Source organism: Heptranchias perlo, chromosome 40, assembly GCF_035084215.1.
Source record: "Heptranchias perlo isolate sHepPer1 chromosome 40, sHepPer1.hap1, whole genome shotgun sequence".
NCBI classification, from domain to species: domain Eukaryota; kingdom Metazoa; phylum Chordata; class Chondrichthyes; order Hexanchiformes; family Hexanchidae; genus Heptranchias; species Heptranchias perlo.
In genome coordinates this window covers 13,559,431-13,583,607 of record NC_090364.1, presented here as the reverse complement: position 1 = coordinate 13,583,607, position 24,177 = coordinate 13,559,431, and the positions used below count along the sequence as shown (strand labels likewise).

General features: G+C 47.4%; 2 protein-coding genes across 3 annotated transcripts in view; one reads left to right on the top strand and one right to left on the bottom strand.

Annotated features, from left to right (window-relative positions):
* Positions 1 to 12: 12 nt before the first annotated feature.
* polr3h (polymerase (RNA) III (DNA directed) polypeptide H) lies at positions 13 to 9,747 on the bottom strand. 2 transcript variants are annotated; one of them, XM_067974639.1, is made up of 7 exons: positions 9,675 to 9,747; positions 8,202 to 8,336; positions 7,324 to 7,420; positions 6,324 to 6,410; positions 2,549 to 2,612; positions 1,803 to 2,007; positions 13 to 453 (listed from the first exon to the last, which is right to left on the bottom strand). In XM_067974639.1, the coding sequence occupies exons 2-7, from the start codon at positions 8,310 to 8,312 to the stop codon at positions 400 to 402; spliced, it is 618 nt and encodes a 205-aa protein (XP_067830740.1). In that variant the 5' UTR covers positions 8,313 to 8,336; positions 9,675 to 9,747; the 3' UTR covers positions 13 to 399. The 2 variants fall into 2 exon arrangements, with proteins under 2 accessions (XP_067830740.1, XP_067830741.1); XM_067974640.1 differs by lacking the exon at positions 9,675 to 9,747 and having other exon boundaries at positions 8,202 to 9,668.
* A 2,457-nt stretch (positions 9,748 to 12,204) lies between these two features.
* The window catches only part of csdc2a (cold shock domain containing C2, RNA binding a), a 54,169-nt gene continuing 42,196 nt past the window's right edge, over positions 12,205 to 24,177 (top strand). Inside the window, exon 1 of the mRNA XM_067974634.1 lies at positions 12,205 to 12,355. The gene's annotated coding sequence lies outside the window, so the exon portion shown is untranslated. The remainder of the gene's footprint in view (positions 12,356 to 24,177) is intronic.

The following is a 24,177-nucleotide window of genomic DNA, read 5'->3' as shown; positions in this document are numbered from 1 at the left end:
GAACTAAATCCATTCATCAAACATCTTTAATTTGCTGCTTAAATAGCCTGTTATTGAGTCAGGGCGTGCAGGGCTGGTACTGCACACACACATCATTCTGCACAGTGTGAGGTAGTTAACATTGCTTAAACAAAGCGAATACACAACCTTTTTTTTGGGAAGTGTTTTGTTTTTCCACTGGGCAGGCGTCATGTTGATTTGCTCATCATAAAAACGTCCTTTGTTGTACCTGGGATCTTGCTCATCAGATACACTCTGCCCTAGTTGTACATCCAGCATCTGTCCTAGTCTCAGAAGACCAGATCCTTGAGGAATCCTTTGACAGGCACAGTTCCAGCTTCAGGCAGATGGTTATTGCGTCCGCGCTGCATTCAAAGCGATGGCCTCGACTTCTGCTCATTAACCATTCGTCCACCAAGACAGAAGCCCCAGGCCTGGCTCACTGATGGACCCCTGCAAAGAATTTGGAAACATAAGTAGAAATAACAGAGTTAAGGGGGCTTTTCCCCATTTAAACTGCCCCCCCACCAACACCACATAGTACACAATACTGTTTTGAGGGAGGAGAGAGAAAGAGAAAAGGGGGAGAGAGATATAGATTAAAATGTCATGGACAGGTACAGAAAATAATCAAAAAGGCTTAAGGAATGTTGGCCTTTATATCTAGAGGACTAGAATACAAGGGGGTAGAAGTTATGCTACAGCTATACAAAGCCCTGGTTAGACCACACCTGGAGTACTGTGTTCAGTTCTGGGCACCGCACCATAGGAAGGATATATTGGCCTTGGAGAGAGTGCAGCGTAGGTTTACTAGAATGATACCTGGACTCCAAGGGTTAAATTACGAGGAGAGATTACACAAACTAGGGTTGTATTCCTGGAATTTAGAAGATTAAGGGGTGATTTGATTGAAGTTTTCAAGATATTAAGGGGAACTGATAGGGTAGATAGAGAGAAACTATTTCCGCTGGTTGGGGAGTCTAGGACTAGGGGACATAGCCTAAAAATTAGAGCCAGGACTTTCAGGAGTGAAGTTAGGAAACACTTCTACATGCAAAGGGTGGGAGAAATTTGGAACTCTCTTCTGCAAATGGCAGTCGATGATAGCTCAATTGATAATTTTAAATCTGAGATTGATACATTTTTGTTTGGGGCTAAGGCGGCTATATGGAGTTAGGTCACAGATCAGCCATAATCGCACTGAATGGCGGAACAGGCTCGAAGGCCTAAATGGCCTACCCCTATGTTTCGAGAGAAACGGAGAGGGAGAGGGACAAATGGTTAAAGACACACAGACAAACATAATAGTGGTGCACAAGAGGGATGTGATCTGATTCTGCCTCTAATTTTTTTTCTCTTTGGGACGCAGGACAGTGTTTCAATTTTACTTTATTTTAGGTAGTTTATTTTAAAAAAAATATAATATAGTGCCCCCCCCCAACCCCCACACTGGCTTTGTCTGCCCTCTCGTCGTAAAATATCTCAGGGCACTTAATCAAAGAATAGCAGTGGAGTTCTTCCCACCGTCCTGGCCAATATTTATCCCTCAACCAAAATAACTAAAAGGAGGTTATCCAGTCAGTGTCACATTGCTGTGGAATCTTGCTGTGTGCAAATTGGCTGCCACGTTTCCTACATTACAACAGTGATTACACTTCAAAAGTACTTAATTGGCTGTAAAGCGCTTTGGGACGTCTTGAGGTTGTGAAAGGCGCTATATAAATGCAAGTTCTTTCTTTTCTATCCAGAGAGAGTTCCAACTCCCTGCACCAACTGAGAGGAGAAAGGTGAGTCCGTCTTACCGTCAGCGTGTAGGGAGACTCCTTTTTCTGTGCTTCCTCCGCAGTGGACGATGAGCCATCGGCTGTGCTCGGCCCAGTGGGTGAGGTGTCTACAAAGGTTTCATCCACGACTCTGAGTCGGACTTCCTCCCCGACATCCATGTAAAGGTCGTGTGTACCCTCGTCAGTCTCGTACTCCCACACCCACACCTGCTCTGTCTCATCGCTGCGATCAGAATCAAGGAAAGGGGTGGCCAGGATCAAGGTAAACTGTGGCTTTAGTGGGCAAGTAGCACCACCTAGAATTACATTGAATTTACAGCACAGAAACAGGCCATTCGGCCCAACTGGTCTATGTGGTGTTTGTGCTCCACACAAGCCTCCTCCCACCCTACTTCATCTCACCCTATCAGCCTTCTGTTCCTTTCTCCCTCATGTGTTTATCCAGCTTCCCCTTAAATGCATCTATACTATTCGCCTCAACTACTCCTTGTGGTAGCGAGTTCCACATTCTCACCACTCTCCGGGTAAAGAAGTTTCTCCTGAATTCCTTATTGGATTTACTGGTGACTATCTTCTATTTAGACTCCCCCACAAGTGGAAACATCTTTAAACTGGAATCACTCCAGATTCTAGTGGGAACAGAACAGTTCTTCAAGCAAGCTTTTAATATTGAACTGCCTTGTTCAATTCCAGGGTCAGGTCGTCGTGTCTTCAACCCCCACCCCCAGGGAAAGAGACTGCTTCCCATGGTCACTGAAGGATACAACTTGGCCGGCTGCTGCAACGATTCAGGAGGGATGAGGATGTCATCGAAATATCCCAGCGTCACTGCAAGGAAGAGAGAAGGAGCAGCATTGAAGAAAGAAACATTAAAGTGGGTTAGACACTGGCCTTTCACCACTGGGACCCAGATTCACACCCAGCCCAGCCCTCATTGACAGGATCTAAATCTCACCCCCAACTCCCCATCTTGGCTGAGCGTCAGTGCAAGAAACTTGAAGTCGTCTCCATGGGTTTGAGTTGACGATACCATGCTAAATGGAGGAGAGACTTCAGTTACGTGGCGAGACTGGAGAAGCTGGGGTTGTTCTCCTTAGAGCAGAGAAGGTTAAGGGGAGATTTAGTAGAGGCGCTCAAAATCATGAAGGCTTTTGATAGTTTTTCCTTATTTACTCTGTTTCCATTGACAGAAGGGTCAGTAACCAGAGGACACAGATTTAAGGTAATTGGCAAAGAGCCAGCGACGACACGAGGAGAAATATTTTTTAGGTAGTGAGTTGTTACGATCTGGAATGTGCTGCCTGAAAGGGCGGTGGAAGCAGATTCAATAGTAACTTTCAAAAGGGAATTGGATAAATACTTGAAGGGGAAACATTTGCAGGGCTCTGGGGAAAGAGCAGGGGAGTGGAACTAATTGGATAAGCTCTTTCAAAGATGGCCCGAATGGCCTCCTTCTATGCTGTAAGATTCTATCATTCTATGAATCCAGCACTACAACAACTACAGATTGAACCCATGTTTGCACATCTCCCAAGTTGCCAATGCTAACAGATCTGGTGTGCAGATTAGGATTTGTCCACCAATGAGGCAACAGTGCTAAGACCAGCCCTTTGTAAACCTGCAGACCCACAAAATTCAAACAGGGTAAAGCAGCAAGAAATATAAACATTAACAGAACTGAGCTGCCTGGGTTCAGGGGCCGTGGTTTGGACAGGATATCGGTAGAGGGAGCTTTACTCTGCATCTAAACTTTACCTGCCACGTTTCCTACATTACAACAATGGCTACACTTTTAAAGTATTTCATAGGCTGTAAAGCACTTTGGGATATCCTGAGGTCATAAAAGGCGCTATATAAATGCAAGTCTATCTGTCTATATCTGACCTAGGAGCGTTCGATACGGAGGTAAAAACTAAAAGCACGTTCCATTCCCCAACGCAAATAACCCTCAACATGTCAAGCACAGGGTTCAACTAAATGAAATCAATGTGTCAACACTAAAGATACTTATCAGATGGGTGTTCGGTGATCTCAGGCCTGGTTTCCCCGGGAGAAAGTGTCCCCACAACATGGGAAAGATCAGATACAGTACTAACAGATGCGACACAGACTTCCTCACTGTCCGGCTTTTAAAAACCTCTCTGCAGCCACAACTGCAGAAAGGGGCAGCTCCCCCAGTGCCTCAGTGGGTAAAAGTACTGCCTGGTGGTGTACTGAGCCATAGGAACAGGAGGAGGCCATTCAGCCCCTCGAGCCTGTTCTGCCATCCCATTAGATCATGGCTGATCTGTATCTTAACTCCATCTACCCGCCTTGGTTCCGTAACCCTTAATACCCTTACCTAACAAAAATCTATCAATCTCAGTTTTGAAATTTTCAATTGACCAGTTTTTTGGGGGGAGAGTGTTCCAGATTTCCACTCCCCTTTGTGTGAAGAAGTGCTTCCTGACATCACCCCTTGAACGGCCTAGCTCTAATTTTAAGGTTATGCCCCCTTGTTCTGGACTCTCCCCACCAGAGGAAATAGTTCTCTCTATCTACCCTATCAACTCCTTTAATCATTTTAAACACCTCAATTAGATCACCCCTTAATCTTCTATACTCGAGGGAATACAGACCAGGAAGGACCCAAGGTTTGTGCTCAACCAGCTGACCTCAACCAGGGTGTCAGTGGGAGCAGTTCCACTGAACTCATCACACAAGTTGGAGGGAGGGGGAATCAGGCAGGGTCACTGCTCCTGATCACCATCCACTTCCCTGCTGCCGGAATTGTGGTCATTGTGTGGATGAAACAAGCTTGGTTGTGATGGCTCTTGATCAAATAGCCTGTGGAAGGGTACTCCAACATGACTCAGGGCTTTCAGGAGTGGGGAGAGGAGGGGGGCAGAAAAATGCAGAGAGGGTGTGAAGCTAACATTCCCATTTCCTAACTGTTCCTGGTGACTCCCGGTCACGAGAATCCTTAATCAGCGCAGGATGCTGGAATCTTGTGCACGCTGATGAGCAGACTGAACAGATCCAATTCATTGGCCAATGGCCCTAACAGTGAGAGAAGAATCCCCTCCCCTCCCATATTTGTTGGCTTTCAACCCAAAGCTGTCTGGTTAAAGGACAATACAAAACGTCTGCCTGAGGGGTAGGCAGCAAAACTCAGCCCGTCTCCTATCCAAGGCCACCGGAATCAAAACACTATTCTGATGCCATTTCACACGCCTAGACTATTATGCAGCTGAATTATGATGTGAAACCTCTATCTCTCAGACACGCACACATTGACAAGCTGTTCCGAACACAAGCTGCAGCACGACAAACTGCCACTGTCACCCACTGACCCAGCACAGTCAAGCTGCACTTTACACGATATTAAACACATATTTCCTCTCCTCTACTGCCTGACGAGTGATACAACAGGTGGCAGGTGGGTAGATGCCCGCCTTCCAGCTCTCTGCCAGTGCCACTCTGAACTGGTCATCAGGACTTGCGTGACAATGGTCTCCGCATTAGGATTAACTCAACCCCACTACCCCTCAAGGGGCACTGTCTGAGGTCAGGCATCCACGGCCTCCGTGAGGGAGAAATCACAGGCGTGTAAACTGGGCCCTAATGCAGCGCACTGACACACCCACATAACCGTGCCAGCGAGACTCCCGCGAAGGTGGCTGCTTTTGAAAGATGCCTCCTTGCACCTCATAAACCACTGCTCATTAACCATGTCACCACTGTTGGTCTAAACACTCTCCAGAGTTCACAACCAAGCTCCAATTCATTCTCTCTCTTCCTCTCCTTAGGCTTTACAGTCCCACAGACGTTGGTCGCCCTCTGCTGCCCCACCCAAATAGCCATTCTTTATGTTTGAGCATCGAGAGCGAACGGTGGCACAATATTTGATCATGGCGGGAGTTTCACAGCCAAGCCTGGCCTTGTCCTCATCCAACATGCACACGGTCCCTTCCAGCAAGGGCCCAATCAGGAGTGGAAAGCCTCAATCATTCCTGCTCCCCCTAACCCACTGAGGACCCTAACGCCTGGTCTGCCTGACATCAGTCAACTCAGCACAGACTGGGGGAGGAAATTCCAACTCTGGTCACTTTTACCAGCCCTTTAATTACGTTCGGGTTCTAAGACCCCCTCCCCGCCATAGATGTACGTCTTTAGTTTTTCCTCCTAATTTTCTCCCCCACTTCTCCCGAGAGCACCGTCTCACGCTGGGACACGGTCGCCCTCTGGGAGCTCGCGCTAGTGGGCGCATGTTCTGGGGAGCAGGTGTAAGCAGGCTGTTGAACCGTGGGTGGGGCGCGGGTAACATAATAGCCAAGCAGGATCCTATCTTCACCCAATAACCACACACGTGGACCTCCCAGTGGCGGTTTTGAGGGGGAGGGGGGGGGGGAGGTGGGAGGGTGGTCACCGGGCTGCGAACAGGAGCGGGAATCCTGGCTGATTTTGCTCTTCCTCGCCCAGGGGTGAAGACGAGACGAGAAAACCGGGGGAGGGGGGGGGCGAGGCGAGGGGAGAGATTGAACAGAAGTAGTCGCTCACCATAGACCCCATCCTGACTGCAGCCTTTAATTTTGCCAGTTATAATCTCGTCCAGAAAAGGTCGAAACACCACGTATCGGAATTGTACTGTGTGGGAAAAGAGGGAGTGGAAGAAACACCATTTAGAGAAGAACCTACATTTATACAGCACATTTTACAACCTCAGGTCCTCCCAAATCAATTCACAACCAAGAAATCACTTTTGAAGTGCAATCACTCTTGTTAGGTCGGTAAACTTGACCAAAATGCGCACAGCAAGGTCCCGCAAACAGCAATTTAGCTTAATGTCAGTTAAACGGAGAACTGCCCTGCTCTTCTAAAGGTGCCATGGGATGTTTTATGTCCACCTGAACAGACACAATGAGTCCTTCGGTTTAACATCTCATCCAAAAGACGATACCTCCAACCATGACTGAGACTTGAATCCACAACGTTCCGAGTGCTACAAACTGGGCAAGGCTGGCAGAGGGGCGGGCACTCGCTGAATGCAAGTCCCACATACGAGGAATCTGCACCTGAACCATGCTGGCAAGGAGCAAGAGGGAGAAAGCAGAGGGTTAGGCACCCTGCACTGCAGCTCTCGCCCACCTTCCAGCGCCTGGCAAGACAGTGGCAGAGGCTGGGCAGTGGGTTTCCAGCTTGTCCTCTTGGGCAAAGACGACTTGCAGGGGAGAGAGAGACCGAATGGAAATAATATCAGTTGACAGCAAACCAGGGGTGGAGAGAATTCCATTTTCCTCTCCCCAGTCTATTTTTCCATTTATTTGGATTATATGAAAGAGCGGGTGGAGAGGAACAACATGGCTGGACATCAACTTAAAGAAGGGGGGATCCCTGGCTGATTATTCCCATGTCTAACACAGGGCAGAAGCTAACTACTCAAGTACTGCCCCAGCCTCTAGCCCTGGTTCAGAATTTGTACTGACAGGAAGGAAATGGAAACACTGGATTGTGAGTGACTAAACATAGAAACACTATTCCTTAGTGCGCGCTACCTAACCTTTAGTGTGAGACGCTCCATCGCCTGGGAAAATGTAGGAATCTTCCAGCTTGGTAATGTCGTACAGACAGACACAGAGGCCGACATTATACACCACCTGCAGCAGGTAATCGAGACAGACACCATCAGTGACAAGACTTACGGGCAAAAAGGGCTGGATTCTCAATTGAACGTTAAGTCAGTGACATTCCTAGAGTCTGCAGTTCTACCTCTCCCCTCTCTGCCTGGAAGTTTAGTCCAGCCATTTTTTGACCTTTGTATGAAGTAGTTCAGTCAGCTGTCTGAGTATTTTCACTAGTTTATATTGGTGACCTCTGGTCCTATTGTCCGGCCTTACTTTAATTTGCATTCAGCTAATCAAAACCACTTCAACTTAGATAATACTCAATTCCCCGCCTTTTTGCCCTCGTTTATCCAGGCTGTACAGATCGAACATTTTAACCTTCCCTCGTGTTGCTATCAGAGGCGGCCGCAGTCAAGCCCGTGACCCTCCCCCCAGCAGACTGAGAGAGCCACGCACAGAGCAGCAAGTGTTTCTCACTCAACGGCCTGTTATGAACCTTTCCCCGGAGAGGCAGACAGGAACAGGCTTAGGGATAACACCTGGGAATACAAGCAGGATCAGCACGCGGTGCCACTTAGAATCATACAGCACAGGAGGAGGCCATTCGGCCCATCGTATCTGCTCTCTGAGCTCTCCAATTAGTCCCACTGCCCTGCTCAATCCCTATATCCCTGCAATTTTTTTCTCCCCTTCAAGTACATAGCCAATTCCCTTCTGAAATTCCCTTAAAACAGTTCAGCAACATAAATGCAACATGCAGCAAATTACTCTGGATGCTGCTTCTGCCACAGATTCTCCAACTCCCTCCCCTTACCTTGTTTGCCAGTTTTTTGTTCAGCTCTTCAGCTATGGCATCGTTTAACCTCCTTTCAAAGAGCCAGGGCGGGATCCGCACTGTATCCACCATCTCCACCAGGACAAACATGGTGGACGAGACAGGATCGACGCACTGGGAAGAGAAAAGGAGTCACTTCACCCGAACACTGCTCATTCTTTTTTTTTTAAGGCTCTCATAACGGGGAAAGTGGGGAACATTATCAGGAAGTCGGATTCTCGGATTGCAAGGATTATTTTTTGCATCGACAGAATGTCTTATTATTACATCCTTCACAGACAATTAATTATTGTTGAAATGTAAGCAAAAGCACAGCCATTTATCACACAGCATCAGACAAACAGCAACGTGATGAATAACCAGGTCATTTGGATCTGGTAGTGCTTGTTAAGCAGAGAACTGTTGGACAGGTTTGCCTGCTCTTCTAATAATGTCATGGGATCTTTTATATCCACCTGAGCCATCGGAACAGGCAGGTGGGAGCTCAGTTTAACAGACAGCACCTCCCACAGTGCTGCATTTATATAGTGCCTTTAACGGAGTAAAACTCCCACAGTGCTGCATTTATATAGCGCCTTTAACGTAATAAAACTCCCACAGTACTGCATTTATATAGTGCCTTTAACGTAATAAAACTCCCAGTGCTGCATTTATATAGCGCCTTTAACTTAGTAAACCTCCCAGTGATGCATTTATATAGCGCCTTTAACATAATAAAACTCCCACAGTGCTGCATTTATATAGCGCCTTTAACGTAGTAAACCTCCCACAGTGCTGCATTTACATAGCGCCTTTAACGTAATAAAACATCCCAAGGCGCTTCACAGGAGCTATTATCAAACACAATTTGACACTGAGCCACATAAGGAGATATTGGGACAGGTGACCAAACGCTTGGTCAAAGTGGTGGGTTTTAAGGAGCGTCTTAAAGGAGAGGTTCGGGGAGGGAATTCCAGAGCTCAGGGCCCAGGCAGCTGACGGCACGGTCGGTAATGGCGGAGTGATGATAATCGGGGATGCGCAAGAGGCCGGAATTGGATCAGTCAGGCCTGAGCCACACTGACTCTCTTTGATCAGCTCACACTTGTCCAAGTGCTCAGTCATTCTGCCCTTAAGGACAGCAGCGCTCACTGGGAGCTGCACTGACCCGGGGGGAGGGGGGACACGGGGAGGAGGGGGGGAGGGGGAGGGGGAGGGGGAGGAGGAGGGGAGGGGAGGGGGGGACCCGGGGGGAGGGGGGGGAGGAGGAGGGAGGAGGGAGGGGGGACCCGGGGGGAGGGGGGAGCTCAGGGCCTCGGTACAGCGGGCAGTATCTCTACAGGAGACCGTGAGCCGCTGGGCCTGGGCCCCAAGACACCCCGCACAGGCGTCAGGCCTGCTGTTCAACATCAACTAAGCCGCGGGCTCGAGTTTAATGGGCCGCCGCTCTCCGTTTATTGCGACCCCCCAAACCTTGGATCAACTTTAAAATTTTCACTCAGTTCCCCTCATGCGCAAATCCATTTTACAGCAGACGGTCAATAACAAATCCACTTTGCGGCAGGAGGTCGCGCTGTTACTTTCCCGGTGTGTTTTACAACAGTTTGCGACAGTCTAAGACTCGATCGCCTTAAAGGTGTCACATGCCACCGAGGGGGAATTATTCCTTCATTCTTTGACACAAGCGGCTACTGTACGTTAAATCTACGATATTTAAGTGCTGTAAAATCAAAATCTGTCAACTTTTAAAAAAAATTAGCGATATTTTAATTTAGGTTGAACATCCAAAATTAATGCAATAATGGATGAGTTCCTTTTTAATTGGGAGGCAAAGACAAACGATAAAATGGCTTGAAACATAAGCTGTATAGAGATGCACACTTTTGCTACTATTTTATTTGTTTCTTCTTTATTAAAGATCATTATCTCCATGAATAATATTTGGCAACTGTTTTACGTAACGCTGATCCGTAGCATTGCTCACTGGTCATCTGAGGTTTGTGATGTCTCACAGCATTTATCCTAACCTGTCTGTCCCTTTAAGGTAATTGCTTGGATACTCCCTGTGGGGCAATGGCCTATATAGGTACATTCTGAGGCGAACTAGAGACCAATTGCTGACCGTAATTTCTGTAGGTTGGCAGTTGCTTGTAAATCCCCAGCTCCGGCCCTTGGAAACAAGGAATTGCTGGACGAAGAAAGACCAAGGTCCATCTAGTTCGCCTTCTACCATCCTGGTAGTTGCATGATGCAACGATAAAGGAGTTGTTGACCGATCATAGAATCATAGAATGGTTACAGCACAGAAGGAGGCCATTTGGCCCATTGAGCCTGTGCCGGATCAATCTCTATCAATTAGTCTGCAACAGTCCCAGACATGAGGCGAGGAAAACCTCCAGAGGTGGAGACCTTTGGGAACCGTAGGTCCAAAGTCACCTGTTCCTCCCAAGCATGTTACACTTACCATGCGTCATGTCTTGAATTACTCATATGAGTATGGAGATCCAAGTTATCAAGGTCAGAAAAAAACAGCAGGCTTTCCTTTTTTTATATTTACATGCATCTGTAACAAAATGTGATGATTGAAATATGATCCCAGATGTTAGACGCAAGATAAAGAAATAAAGGACCATGTTACGGGAAACAGAGGGAATATTTGTGTTTATAGGGACAGGGACCCCGAGGGAGATTATTTTAAAAAAAAGATTTGTCTTTCATGTCCTCAGGACATCCCAAAGCACTTCACAACCAATTACTTTTGAAGTGTAGTCACTTGTTATAATATAGGGAAATGCAGCAGTCAATTTGCCCGCAGCAAGTTCCCATAAAAAGCAATGAGGTAAATAACCAGTTAATTTGTTCTTGGTTGAGGGATGAATATTGGCCAGGACATTGGGAGACCTCTCCTGCTCTTCTTCAAATAGTGCTATGGGATGTTTTATACCCACCTAACCAGGCTTTGGCTATTAGTCAACCAAATGACAATGCAGCACCCTCTCAATACTGCACCAAACTATCTACATATAGATCCTAGAGTGGGGTTTGAACCCATAATTGTTTGAATCAGAAGCAAGAGTGCTACCCACTGAGCCACTTAAAATACTTCAACACTTCCACAAGAAATAGGAAATCTTCTCATCGCGTTTACGATATTGCAGACACATAATCATCAACGGAACTTCTATTTCCACCTATGATATAAAGACTCTCCAATATCTCGGGGCTATCGAATGCAAATTACAGTCGGGGGGGTTTATTTTCCCATAACTTATTTCCTCTTCATTCATTCTCTAGTCACACCCTATTCCAGCGTTGGCTACACTTGTGATTCGCTCCTGAGTCCCGCCATTTGAGGAAGTTTACGACTCAGGCAGAAATTTAAGTGCAGAGAACTACTTTTCGATTTTCTGCATAAATCGCGAGCAGCGGGAAAAAAAAGGAACGATGCTAATGGCAAGCCTGGTGAGTGAATGGTGAGGACCAGCAACAAATCTCCAACTGAGAATCCAAGCAGGGGACTTGCTGCCGGGATCTGATCTATGCCGCTTTTGGTGTGTCCACTAGATTAGTCACTCCAATTATTCCTCTTGGACAAATATTTGAAGAAGAGGAAGATACAGGGCTAAAGGGAGAGAGCGGAGCATTGGGATTAGTTTTGGATTGCCCTAGCAAAGAGCCAGCACAGGCTTGATGGGCCAAATGGCCTCCTTCTGTGTTGTAAGCTTCTTTTCCATATGTGGCTTCTCACTGGCATCTCACCCAGAGGTGCCAACAAGATCGCCATGTGGGAAAATCGTAACAGTGAATTCACACTTCCACCCCCGCTGGGCACAAGATGCGTGCCACCTTTCCACCCGGGGATTTCATCTGAGCCGCACAGACCTGTGGCGCGTGGGGAAGGTGTTCCCCTTTAAATGGGTGAATCTCCGCCCATTCTGTCCTTTTGGAGTACATGATTGACAGCCCGCAGTGATGTCATAAAGTAGGGTGGGGCTAGAGCCTGTCAGTTTTCACAGAGAGAGAGAGAAAATTAATGTTAACAAAAATAGCAGGCAGCCAGAGAGGGGAAGCTGACACTGAAGAACAATACAGACTCCCTCCTAAGGTCCGACAGACAGTGTCGTGGCGAAGCACTGAAATTTCTGTTTAAAAAGGTAAGGTGCTTCAAAGCTATTTGCCTGCGTTGAAATTGTTTGGATTTGCACATTTTAACAGAATGCTGGGAGTGGAAATTCCAAAGACAATTGTATTGGGTCTTTTTCTTTCTCCTCGGTCTCACAGGGACATTGCAGCGTCCCCTTCCCTGTATTGCTGTTCGATGCTGAATAGATATCCTTTCAGAGAGAAATACCACCACCCCACCTCAAAGAAAAGCATTTGATGCTGGAATTTTACCTCTATGTTTCATCTTTTTTTGCGACAGCTTCCGTTTTTAAATCCTTTTGTGCCGTGCCTGATTACCTGGGCGAATAGGTGGGTGGTCTGCCATGCAGACCACCCAGCGTCGCTGTGCAACTGGGTGTTTGGACGTGAGGGAGAGTGTTCCGACGCTTTATTCTGGGCTGACACTCCCAGTGCAGTGCTGAGGGAGCGCTGCACTGTCGGAGGCGCCGTCTTTCAGATTAGTCGTTAAGCCGAGACCCTGTCTGCCCTCTCGGGTAGACGAGAAAGATCCCACGGCACTAATTTGAAGAAAAGTAGGAGAGTCCTCCCCGGCGTCCTGGCCAATATTTATCCCTCAAAACCAACATCACCAAAAACAGATTATCTGGTCATTATCTCGTTGCTGTTTGTGGGATCTTGCTGTGCGCAAATTGGCTGCCGCGTTTCCTACATTACAACGGTGACTACACTTCAAAAAGCACTTCGTTGGCTATAAAGCGCTTTGGGACGTCCTGAGGTTGTGAAAGGCGCTATATAAATGCAAATTCTTTCTTTTCTCTCCTGCTCCAACAATAGTTAAACACCTCACGTCTGCTTGTCGAATTCCCTTCCCCTCCCACACGGTGAAACCAATGCTCGCTGCCTCTTGACATGTAGCATCGGGGCCCCCCCACGAGCTGTGTTTATTCCCACCCACCCCCCCCACCAACCCAACCTCCCTTCCCGTCCCCGCTGCTATGTTACAGTTTTTTTGTTTGCGTTACTGGTCCCACGGCTGCAGGAGGGTCATCTGAACCTCGGGCTCGTGCACCCTGGGGGTTGCCTCTCACTTCAATTCACCAGCGTGACGTGGGTGAGGCTCAGTCCTGGAGATGAATGTTCTGGCAGGGTTCGTACTAACGACGCCAAGTTCGGGCGTCGCACTAACGATGTACACACCGGATTAGCTAACTCCGTACGCTGAAGTATCAAACATAGGTCCTTCCTGGCCCTGTGTGGCTGCCAACGCTAATAGAAAATCCGGCCAGGGTTTCCTGCTCCTGATCGGGGTGAAGACAGCAGCAGCCTTGGTTCTGCTGTTTTGACCCTCCCCCCGACCAGCCTGCCAAAATTCACTCTCTGGGGTGAGGCCGAGGGAGAGGAGAGTGGAAGTATCAGAGTGTGAGTCAGCCGCATTAAACAGGAGAAAGAGACGATCAATAATTTAATATTTCATCACAACATCAGTTGCCAGATTTGCAGTGCACAGCTCTGTGTGATATTACTTAGTAGAACGAGATCCATCTTGTCCAGTGACAGGCCTTTTAGCATTAATGCAAGCATTTATTCCTTACTAATGTTGGTAAATTGGCCAACAAAAAGATGTGTTTTGATGGTAAGCAGTGAGACAGTGGCAAATTAATGAAGCAGATGGCGCTCTCCCTGCTGTTAATACCAGTGTTCTGACCAGACCACACCCGGAACTGGGTTGGACCTCCTGAGTGTGGTGTGAGACTGCTGGTGCGAATGGAAATAATTTGAAAACATGCTGGATTATTAGTTTGTATTGTTAAAAATCTTGCATAGTGCACGCATCTCCTGTCCACATCCTGCTGGTGCCTTTTTTATTGGCCACACTTTTGTGTCAACATGCTGGCATAGGCCAGTTGGGCCGAACGGCCTGTTTCTGTGCTGTAGTTTCGATGTAACCGTTACCATTTCAATTTTGCTATGTCAACTGTCACGGCGCAGCGCCAGCCTCTGGTCACTAGGTGGCTCTTTCGAGCGAGTTTCTGAAGTCTCTTTCTCAACTCCATCACCACCTTGTAAATAAAGAAACCTGACAGCCCATCAGGTGATCATGGGCAACACTATGGGCAGTTTACGAGTATCTTGCACCATCTCTTTGTACAGATAATCGGTTGTTCTAGAGACTTCTCCATTTTTTTTCTCCCAGTCGTATGTAGGAGTCGGAGGTCATGTGGCCACAAATACTTGTGGCTGGGAGTTAATACACACTAATGTTAATTGTATCATATGATTTAGATCAATTGGTGTTAATTGTATTCAGGTGGTGTGTGTCAACTGGGGACTGTCTTGTATCCTTTTTGTATGAGAGCTAATCTAGGGTGTGGTGTGTGTGTAAGGGGGGATCTCTGTGAATAAAGGCTTGGAAGCAACTGAAGACCAGGCTCCAAATTTCTATCCTTCATCACCAGGCTATCCAGTTATAACAACTAACACCTCCTTTCAGTGCAGTGACAGGATATGTTCAAGCAAGTCTCATCATGACAACCAACAAATATTTTGCTTTTGCAGCTGTGAGCACGGTGTGGGAGCTTCCACCCTGAATTAATGCCAGGGTTTCAACTTTCTAGACTCCTCATTGAGAAGAACGCAGAGTGTGTCGGTGACGGTGGTCCGATGATCTCCTGCTGCCCTGAGTGGTGGAGCAGGCCTGTGTTTTAAGGAGAGAGAAAGAGTTGAGGCCTTTTGTACTGCAAGAATATTTCAACATCCGGGAGCCTATGAGAATCCTTCCAAATAATAAGTGATGCATTTATGATGGACCTGTTTGGCTGCATTGCAATACTTTTCTTCTGTTATACATCCTCAGTCACTCACCCCATTCTCTCTTTCTCTCTCCTCTCTTTCTCTCTCTTTCTCTCTCTCTCTCTTCTCTCTTTCTCTCCTCCCCCTTTCTCTTTTTCTCTCTGTCTTTCTCTCTCTCTCTTTATCTCTCTCTCTCTCTCTCACCTTCTCTCTTTCTCTCTCTCTGTCTTTCTCTCTCACTCTTTATCTCTCTCTCTCTCTTTATCTCTCTCTCTTTCTCTCCCTCCCACTTTCTCATTTTCTTTCTTACCTTCTCTCTTTCTCTCTCTCTTTGTCTTTCTCTCTCTCTCTCTCTTTCTCTCTCTCTCTCCTCCCACTTTCTCTTTTTCTCTCTCACCGTCTCTCTTTCTCTCTCACTCTCTGTCTTTCTCTCTCTCTCTCTCTATCTTTCTTTCTCTCTCTCTCTCTCCGACTTGTGCAGGGCTACTGCTGTGCACTTCGAGGCAGCCGGTTAATGAGTGTCTTTTCCAGAGGCCCATGAGCAGATTGCCTGCTTGGCCTCGGGGGGAGGGGGGGGAAGGAAAATAAAACCCAAACAGGTGAGATTAAAAAAAGTATAACCCCAGCAAAGTGACTAACTGCTGCAAGGACACCCATTTGATTTGTGCTGTGACAATAGCTGGTGCATGAAGCCAGCCTTAAGGCCCCATGCGGGCGGCTCAGTGGGTAATGCACTGTCTCCACGGTGTAAACTTGCACCATTTGGACCAGGAAGTTGCAGGTTGGATCCCTGGTCTGTGGTAAGTTGGCTGATTGGGGGATAGAGCCTTACACACAAAGAGTGGCCATTTGGGAGAGTGGCGAGTAGCAACGCAGGCTTACCTCAGCAAGAACGTTGGTGAGATTGGGGGAAAATTCGTGAGGCAATAAATGTTGATTGTTGGTGGGTTTAAAATGGTGCCTCAAGCTATATCCTGGCAGGTGTCCAATAATTGTCTACTTCAGCACCATAATTATAATCCCTATTGCACCATTTTTCCATCTGTCCTGCCTTCAGGCAAATCGTTGCTCAAGTCTACATGTGAGATCCTTGAGTTTTTCTTAGGGAAGAGTGGCTGAGGAGGTTTGCTGTTGGCTCCTTCATGGGTTTTATCTTCAGATGACCTTCAGCCAAGGTTAAAGAGCCCCACCTGCCCTTACGATGGAGGGAAGGGGGGAGAGGGCCCCACACCCACAGGTACCCCCTGCTGGACATCAATCTAGTCCTCCAGTCTCCGCTCACCAGGGCTGCTGGCCCGAACCCAATCCTTCTGACTCAAAGTCAGGAATACTACTCCCTTCTGAGCCAATAGTCACTCTGTCCAGACATAGGAAGCTAACTGGGTGTCATCCCAGTATTTAGAGACTGTATTCCAGTCTCCAATCACCAGGACTGTCTGGAGTGGGGTTTGAACCCATCACTTTCTGACTCAGAGGCAGGATTGCTAGCACTAAGCCGAAGGCTTGCTCCAAGCACCATGTAAATAAAAAAACGATTTTTACTTAATTCAGATGATGTAAACTGAAGCCCTGATCGCAAGTAGTCCGGAACACACCTGTTTATAATTGCACCTGTGCAAACCCCTGACTGAGATCAGCTACTTTAGTACGGATTGGGAATAGAATGTGGGACCTTCAGGGCTCTGTGCTTTATTTCCACCTGGGGCAGCAACTTTACCTAAAAGAGGAAGAAATGAAAAAATATATAGAATTTTAGAGCACAGAAACAGGCCATTCGGCCCAACTGGTCTATGTTGGAGTTTATGCTCCACACGAACCTCCTCTCACCCCTCTTCATCTCACCCTATCATCATATCCTTCTATTCCTTTCTCCCTCATCTATCTTCCCCTTAAATGCATCTATGCTATTCTCAACTACTCCATGTGGTAGCGAGTGCCACATTCTCACCACTCTCTGGGTAAAGAAGTTTCTCCTGAATTCCCTATTGGATTTATTAGTGACTATCTTATATTTATGGCCCCCTAGTTTTGGTCTCCCCCACAAGTGGAAACATCTTCTCCTCGTCCACCCTTTATAATTTTGAAGACCTCTATCAGGTCACCCCTCAGCCTCCTCTTTTCTAGAGAAAAGAGCCCCAGCCTGTTCAATCTTTCCTGATAGTTATAATCTCACAGTTTTGGTATCATCCTTGTAAATCTTTTTTGGCCTTTCTCCCGTGCTTCTATATCCTTTTTTGTAACATGGAGACCCGAATACACATTTTATACAGCACCTATCATGTCCTTAGAAATTCCCAAAGCACTTTGCAACTGATGATTGACTTTTTGAGTGCAGCTGCTGTTGTAATGTGGTTAACTGCATCAGCCAATTCACACACAATGAATGAACGGATATCTGTTTACAAGGTGTTGATTGAGGGAGGAATTTTGGCCAGGACGCCAGGCGATCTCCATGGCCTTTGAATGGTACCATGGGATATTTTACATCCACCTGAACAGGCAGACGGGTCTGTGATTTACAGCTCATCTGCAAAATGGCACTTCCAACAATGCAGCACTCCCTCAGTACTGCACTCCAGTGTCAGCCTGCAAAGAAAGACTTGTATTTATATAGCGCCTTTAACGACCTCATGACGTCCCGAAGCTCTTTACAACCAATGAAGTACCATTTTTTTGAAGTTTAGTTACTGTTGTAATGTAGGAAACATGACAAGAAATTTGCGCACAGCAAGATCCCACAAATAGCAATGTGATAATGACCAGATAATCTGATTTTAGGTGTTGGTTAAGGGATAAATATTGGCCGGGACACCAGGGAGAACTCCCCTGCTCTTCTTTGAAATAGCACCATGGGATCTTTTACATCCACCTGAGAGGGCAGGCAGGGGCTGCAGTTTAATGTCTCATCCGAAAGACAGCGCAGCACTCCCTCAGTACTGCCCTGGGAGTGTCAGCCTAGATTTTGTGCTTAAGTCTCTGGAGTGGGACTTGAACCCACAACCTTCCGACTCAGAGGCGATAGCGTTATCACTGAGCCTGGATTATGTGTTCAAACCACAAACTTCTGCCTCGGAGGCGAGAGTGCCATATACATATTGCAGATCAAATTCACCGCTCAATCGACGCATAATATACCATCCAAGCATCTTCTTTTTGTTGTACGTTTTAATTTCTTTTCTGAAATGTCAAAAGTCAATCTGTGATGCGCTGATCTGGGAGGGCAGAAGAGGAGGGGTGGAGAGGGGATGTAGGAGCATTGGAACATTGGCCTGCTCCTGTTCCTTTCAGCCCCTCGTGCCTGCTCCGCCACTTGATAAGATCATGGCTGATCTGTGATCTAACTCCATAAACCTGCCTTTGGCCCATATCCCTTAATACCTTTGGTTGCCAAAAAGCTATCTCAGATTTAAATTTAGCAATTGAGCTAGCATCAATTGCCGTTTGCGGAAGAGAGTTTCAAACTTCTACCACCCTTTGTGTGTAGAAATGTTTTCTAATCTCACTCCTGAAAGGTCTGGCTCTAATTTTTAGACTGTGCCCCCTACTCCTAGAATCCCCAACGTTTCTCTAGGTTACCGATCTCCAGTGGCACTCGTATTGAAAGGAACAGAATGAGCCGGCTTGTGTTGGTGAGCAAATTGACACCAATTATTCCTTGAGTGACCCACATCTAATAGAGTTTAAAAACAATCAGCTGTCAAACTGACACTCTCCGGACAGGACAAGAGCACGAGGCTTATCTATCGAGTCCACTGTCATCTTTAAAGATCTGGCTGTGTTTTTCCACTATAAATAGCAAGAAGAAGACTTGCATTTATATAGCGCCTTTCACAACCTCAGGATGTCCCAAAGCGCTTTACAGCCAATGAAATACTTTTTGAAGTGTAGTCCTAATGTAGGAATCATGTCAGTCAGTTTGCGCACAGCAAGATCCCACAAACAGCAATATGATAAATGACCAGACATTTTAATGATGTTGGTTGAGGGATAATTATTGGCCAGGACGAGCTCCCCTGCTCTTCTTCAAATAGTGCCATGGAATCTTTTACATTCACCTGAGAGGGCAGACGGGGTCGCGGTTTAACGTCTCATCTGAAAGACGGCACCTCCGAATGTGCAGCACTCCCTCCGATGCTGCGCTGGGAGTGTCAGCCTGGATTTTGTGCTCAAATCTTTGGAGTGGGACTTGAACCCACGACCTTCATGACTCAGAGGCGAGAGCGCGACCGACTGAGCCACAGCTGGCACCTGACACCAATTTCAGGTGCGCTTCGGGCCTCCCGGTTATGGGCTGTCTTTGCGCCGTTGGTCCCGCAGCCGAAAATGGGCCGTAACCAATTTTCACCCCTACGTTGACGTTTCTGTGTCGGATAGTTAAATGATGACGTTATAGCGTATGAGCAGATCTGTGTGGCAGTGCCCCTGGTGGGCTGGAGGTTACAGTGCTCCAGTGGGTAGGGGGAGCATTGGGAGAGGAAGCAACAAGTGAAGGGTCAGAGAAGAGAAGAGAACTGGATACCAATGAAGTTGAACAGGGTGAAAGGGACAAATAAAAATCAGAGAGGAACAGCACTTCGTGGGTGAGAATTGGCAGGAATTCAAACAGCAAAGTAAAAAAGGGAAGCAGCAAACAGTGCTGGAAATTTGAAATAAAAACAGAAAATACTGACTCCATCCCCCTTCCTGGCCACTGTCTGAGGCTGTTCCAGACTGTTCGCAACCTCGGTGTCTTATTTGACCCTGAGGTGAGGCCTGTGTTCAAACCCCCTCCATGGCCTCACCCCATCCCTGTCTCTGTGACCTCCTCCGGGCCTACAACCCTCTGGGCCTCTTGTGCATCCCTGATTTCCTTTGCCCCACCGTTGGCGGCCGTGCCTTCAGCTGCCTAGGCCCTAAGCTCTCGAAATCCCCCCCTAAACCTCTCCGCCTCTCTACCTCCCTCTCCTCCTTAAAACCTACCTCTTTGACCGAGCTTTTGGTCACCTGTCCACTATTTCCACTGGAGGGGATTTGAAAACAAGGATGAGAATTGACTGTCGAGGTAGAGTCAATCCCATTTATTATACATAGCTTCCTGTGGAAGGTATGAGTTCAGACAGTACCTTTCTCTGTTTTCCTTTCCTGTAACTATCTACAGATTTTATCTTGGCGTCCATTAACTATTATTTCTTTATTTGCCTCATTGTTTCTTCTACCGTTTTTAACCTTGACGCTGTTCTGTACAATGGACCTTGGCCATTCATCAAAATTCCAATAAAAATAACTTCATTGTCAAATGTCTGATGCAGGACTCACTTTCCATGTCAGGTATCATTGATGGAAGGAGGATATGTGGAGTAATCACAGGGCATGGGATCAGATCAGTGCCAAACAAGGGGGTTAGACCTCGACGTCAACGGGAATAAAAATCAGGGAGAGATGTAAAACGGGCTGCCGACTCGCCATCTCTCGTTTTACACCGTCTCACAAAGTCCGAGAACTACCTCACGAAGTCTCAACCGAAGCTCCACTGCGTGTTTGTGTCAGAGTGAAAACATTTACCCCTCCCCCTCCCTTGATGGCTTCGGCTCCCTTACAATTCCATTTGACCTCCGATACTCTGCCTCAAGTGGCCGTGATTTACGTGAGCTTTGATGCCGAGTGCCTCCAAGCTGTCCGACCATGAGGTGCGTCGCAGCCCAACCTGATCCTGTCCTCACCTGCACTCACACACGTGTGGGTGGAGTGTCTTTGTTCACCGGGGCACTGGACGGTTGCATGTTCTGGTTGGTTTGTTGAAAATGCAAATGTCCCTTTGCTTTTTCCCTTTTTATGAGGTGCCAAACTGCTTAAAATAAACCAGGTGGCATAATATTTAATGTAAAAACTCGAAACTTTCTGTGACAGGACCACTAATTTTGTATCTTCAACATTTTGGATTTTCCCTTTTTCAAGTTTTCGTATGTTTGTGTTTTGTTTTGCTGCAATACAAATGACAGAAGGTTGTGTACACCGACCGTTTAAAGTGCACAGCCCATAGCCACCTGTTTTCACCTCAGGGCTGTTCTCGAGGTATTGGCTTTTTTTTGGGGCTGATTCATGTTTCTTCTGCAGCTGTTGTTCTGTTTTTTGTGGGTTTTTTAGGTCTGTCTGTTCGCATAACGTCTAATTCAACGAGTTACCGTCCCATTCCCCAACTACACTTACCAATATTGGCTCTATTCTGGGTCCTCCTCATTCAGCCTGTGTCAAGTATCTCACCACAGTACCTCTTGTCTGGTCTTCGCGATTGCTCCCCCTGCTCTCACTCCCATGTGACTGTTCCTGGCAGGTCTCTGGCTCCCAGGCAATGCTGCTCTAGACCGTGTGCAGTGGTGGTTTTTTAAAAATTCGTTCATGGGATGTGGGCGTCGCTGGCGAGGCCGGCATTTATTGCCCATCCCTAATTGCCCTTGAGAAGGTGGCGGTGAGCCGCCTTCTTGAACCGCTGCAGTCCGTGTGGTGAAGGTTCTCCCACAGTGATGTTAGGAAGGGAGTTCCAGGACTTTGACCCAGCGACGATGAAGGAACGGCGATATATTTCCAAGTCGGGATGGTGTGTGACTTGGAGGGGAACGTGCAGGTGGTGTTGTTCCCATGTGCCTGCTGCCCTTTTCCTTCTAGGTGGTAGAGGTCACGGGTTTGGGAGGTGCTGTCGAAGAAGCCTTGGCGAGTTGCTGCAGTGCATCCTGTGGATGGTACACACTGCAGCCACTGTGCGTCGGTGGTGAAGGGAGTGAATGTTTAGGGTGGTGGATGGGGTGCCAATCAATTGGGCTGCTTTGTCCTGGATGGTGTCGAGCTTCTTCAGTGTTGTTGGAGCTGCACTCATCCAAGCAAGTAGAGACTATTCCATCACACTCCTGACTTGTGCCTTGTAGATGGTGGAAAGGCTTTGGGGAGTCAGGAGGTGAGTCACTCGCCACAGAATACCCAGCCTCTGACCTGCTCTTGTAGCCACAGTATTTATGTGGCTGGTCCAGTTACGTTTTTGGTCAATGGTGACCCCCAGGATGTTGATGGTGGGGGATTCAGCAATGGTAATGCTGTTGAATGTCAAGGGGAGGTGGTTAGACTCTCACTTGTTGGAGATGGTCATTTCCTGGCGCAAATGTTACTTGCCACTTATCAGCCCAAGCCCGGATGTTGTCCAGGTCTATGCTGCATGCGGGCTTGGACTGCTTCATTATCTGAGGGGTTGCGAATGGAACTGAACACTGTGCAATCATCAGCGAACATCCCCATTTCTGACCTTATGATGGTCATTGATGAAGCAGCTGAAGATGGTTGGGCCTAGGACACTGCCCTGAGGAACTCCTGCAGCAATGCAGTTCTGAGGTGATCTATTTTCTTCCTATTTACAGTTCCTTACCATGTCTCTCAGAGCCATGCCAAAGCCCTTGACATACAATGAATTACTGTCATTGAATATGGCAGCTATTTTGCATGTCAAGAACCAAATAACCAATTTGTTTTTCTTTGGTGGTGTTGGTTGAGGGAGTGATGTTGACCAGGAGAATTCCCAGCTCTTCTTTGAAAAGGGCCAAGGGACCTTTAATGTTCACCTGAGCCCCTGAAAGAGGCAGACAAGACCTCGGTTTAACATCACATCTGAAGGATAGCCCCTCTGACAATGCTGTACTCCACTTCCACCAAGAATTATGAGCGTAGTTAGGTCCTGGAGTGGGGTTTGAACTCACCACCTTCTGACTGGGAGGTGATTGTGCTACCAATTGAACCAAGCTCCCTGCCCCGTCTCTCATTTTGAATATTGTAAACTCACTATATGAGATAACATTCTTCTGCACCGGAACAGCTAGCTGCCACTGGCAACACTCTGGGCTCGAGTTTAACTACCCCCGGAAACCGGGCAGGGGGGCAGTTAAAATAATGGGAGTCACTTACCCCCCCCCGCAATCCCACACCCTTCCCCACTTCCCCGTTAATATCCGCGTTTTCAGCTTGTGTTGGTCGGTGAGTTTTTAAAACTTGTGCCCTTCGTTATTTGGCTCTTTTTATTTTGTGCTGATGGACCGGGGGGGGTTGGCGGGTGGGAGCAGGACTCAAAGGATGACCTGTGACCTCTGTCCACCGCTCCCACTGTTTGTTTACCTACTGCTGCTGCTCCTGTTGGGAGCTGGAAACTCACGGTTACCATGGCTACACGCGAGGGAATACCGCTGCACGCTTTTAGTTTTAAAACGGAAGCCCAACACCAACTCGCCAGACCCAGGTCTGAGGTACTGTTGGCCAAACAAGGGAAGCTGGGTTATTAACATTCCTCTAGTGGGGGGAGTCCAAAATAAGGCGGCATAACCTTAAAATTAGAGCTAGGTCACTCAGGGTTGACGTCAGGAAGCACTTCTTCACACAAAGGGGAGTGGAAATCTGGAACTCTCTCCCCCAAAAAGCTGTTGAGGCTGGGGGACAATTGAAAATTTCAAATCTGAGATTGATAGGTTTTTGTTAGGTGACGGTATTAAGGGTTACAGAACCAAGGCAGGTAGATGGAATTAAGATACAGATCAGCCATGATCTCATTGAATGGCGGAACAGGCTCGAGGAGCTGAATGGCCTACTCCTTAAGTCTTAAAGGAGGAGGGAGAGGTGGAAATGTTTAGAGAGGGAATTCCAGAGATTAGGGCCTCGGCAGCTGAAGGCACAGCCGCCAATGGTGGAACAATTAAAATCAGGGAAAGCGCAAGAGGCCAGAATTGGAGGAGCGCAGAGACCCCGGGGGAGTTGTAGGGCTGGAGGAGGTTACAGAGATAGGGAGGGTCGAGGCCATGGAGGGATTTGAAAACAAGGATGAGAATTTTAAAATCGAGGTGTTGCCAGACAGGGAGCCAATGTAGGTCAGCGAGCACAGGGGTGATGGGTGAACAGGACTTGGTGCGAGTTGGAATACGGGCAGCAGTTTTGGATGAGGGCAGGTTTATGGAGGGGAAGTATGTAAGCTGCCTTTATATTCAGTTTCATGGGGTGTTTGTGCCACCAAGTTCTGATACACAGGCCTCACAAAGTTAATGGCAACTTCATAATA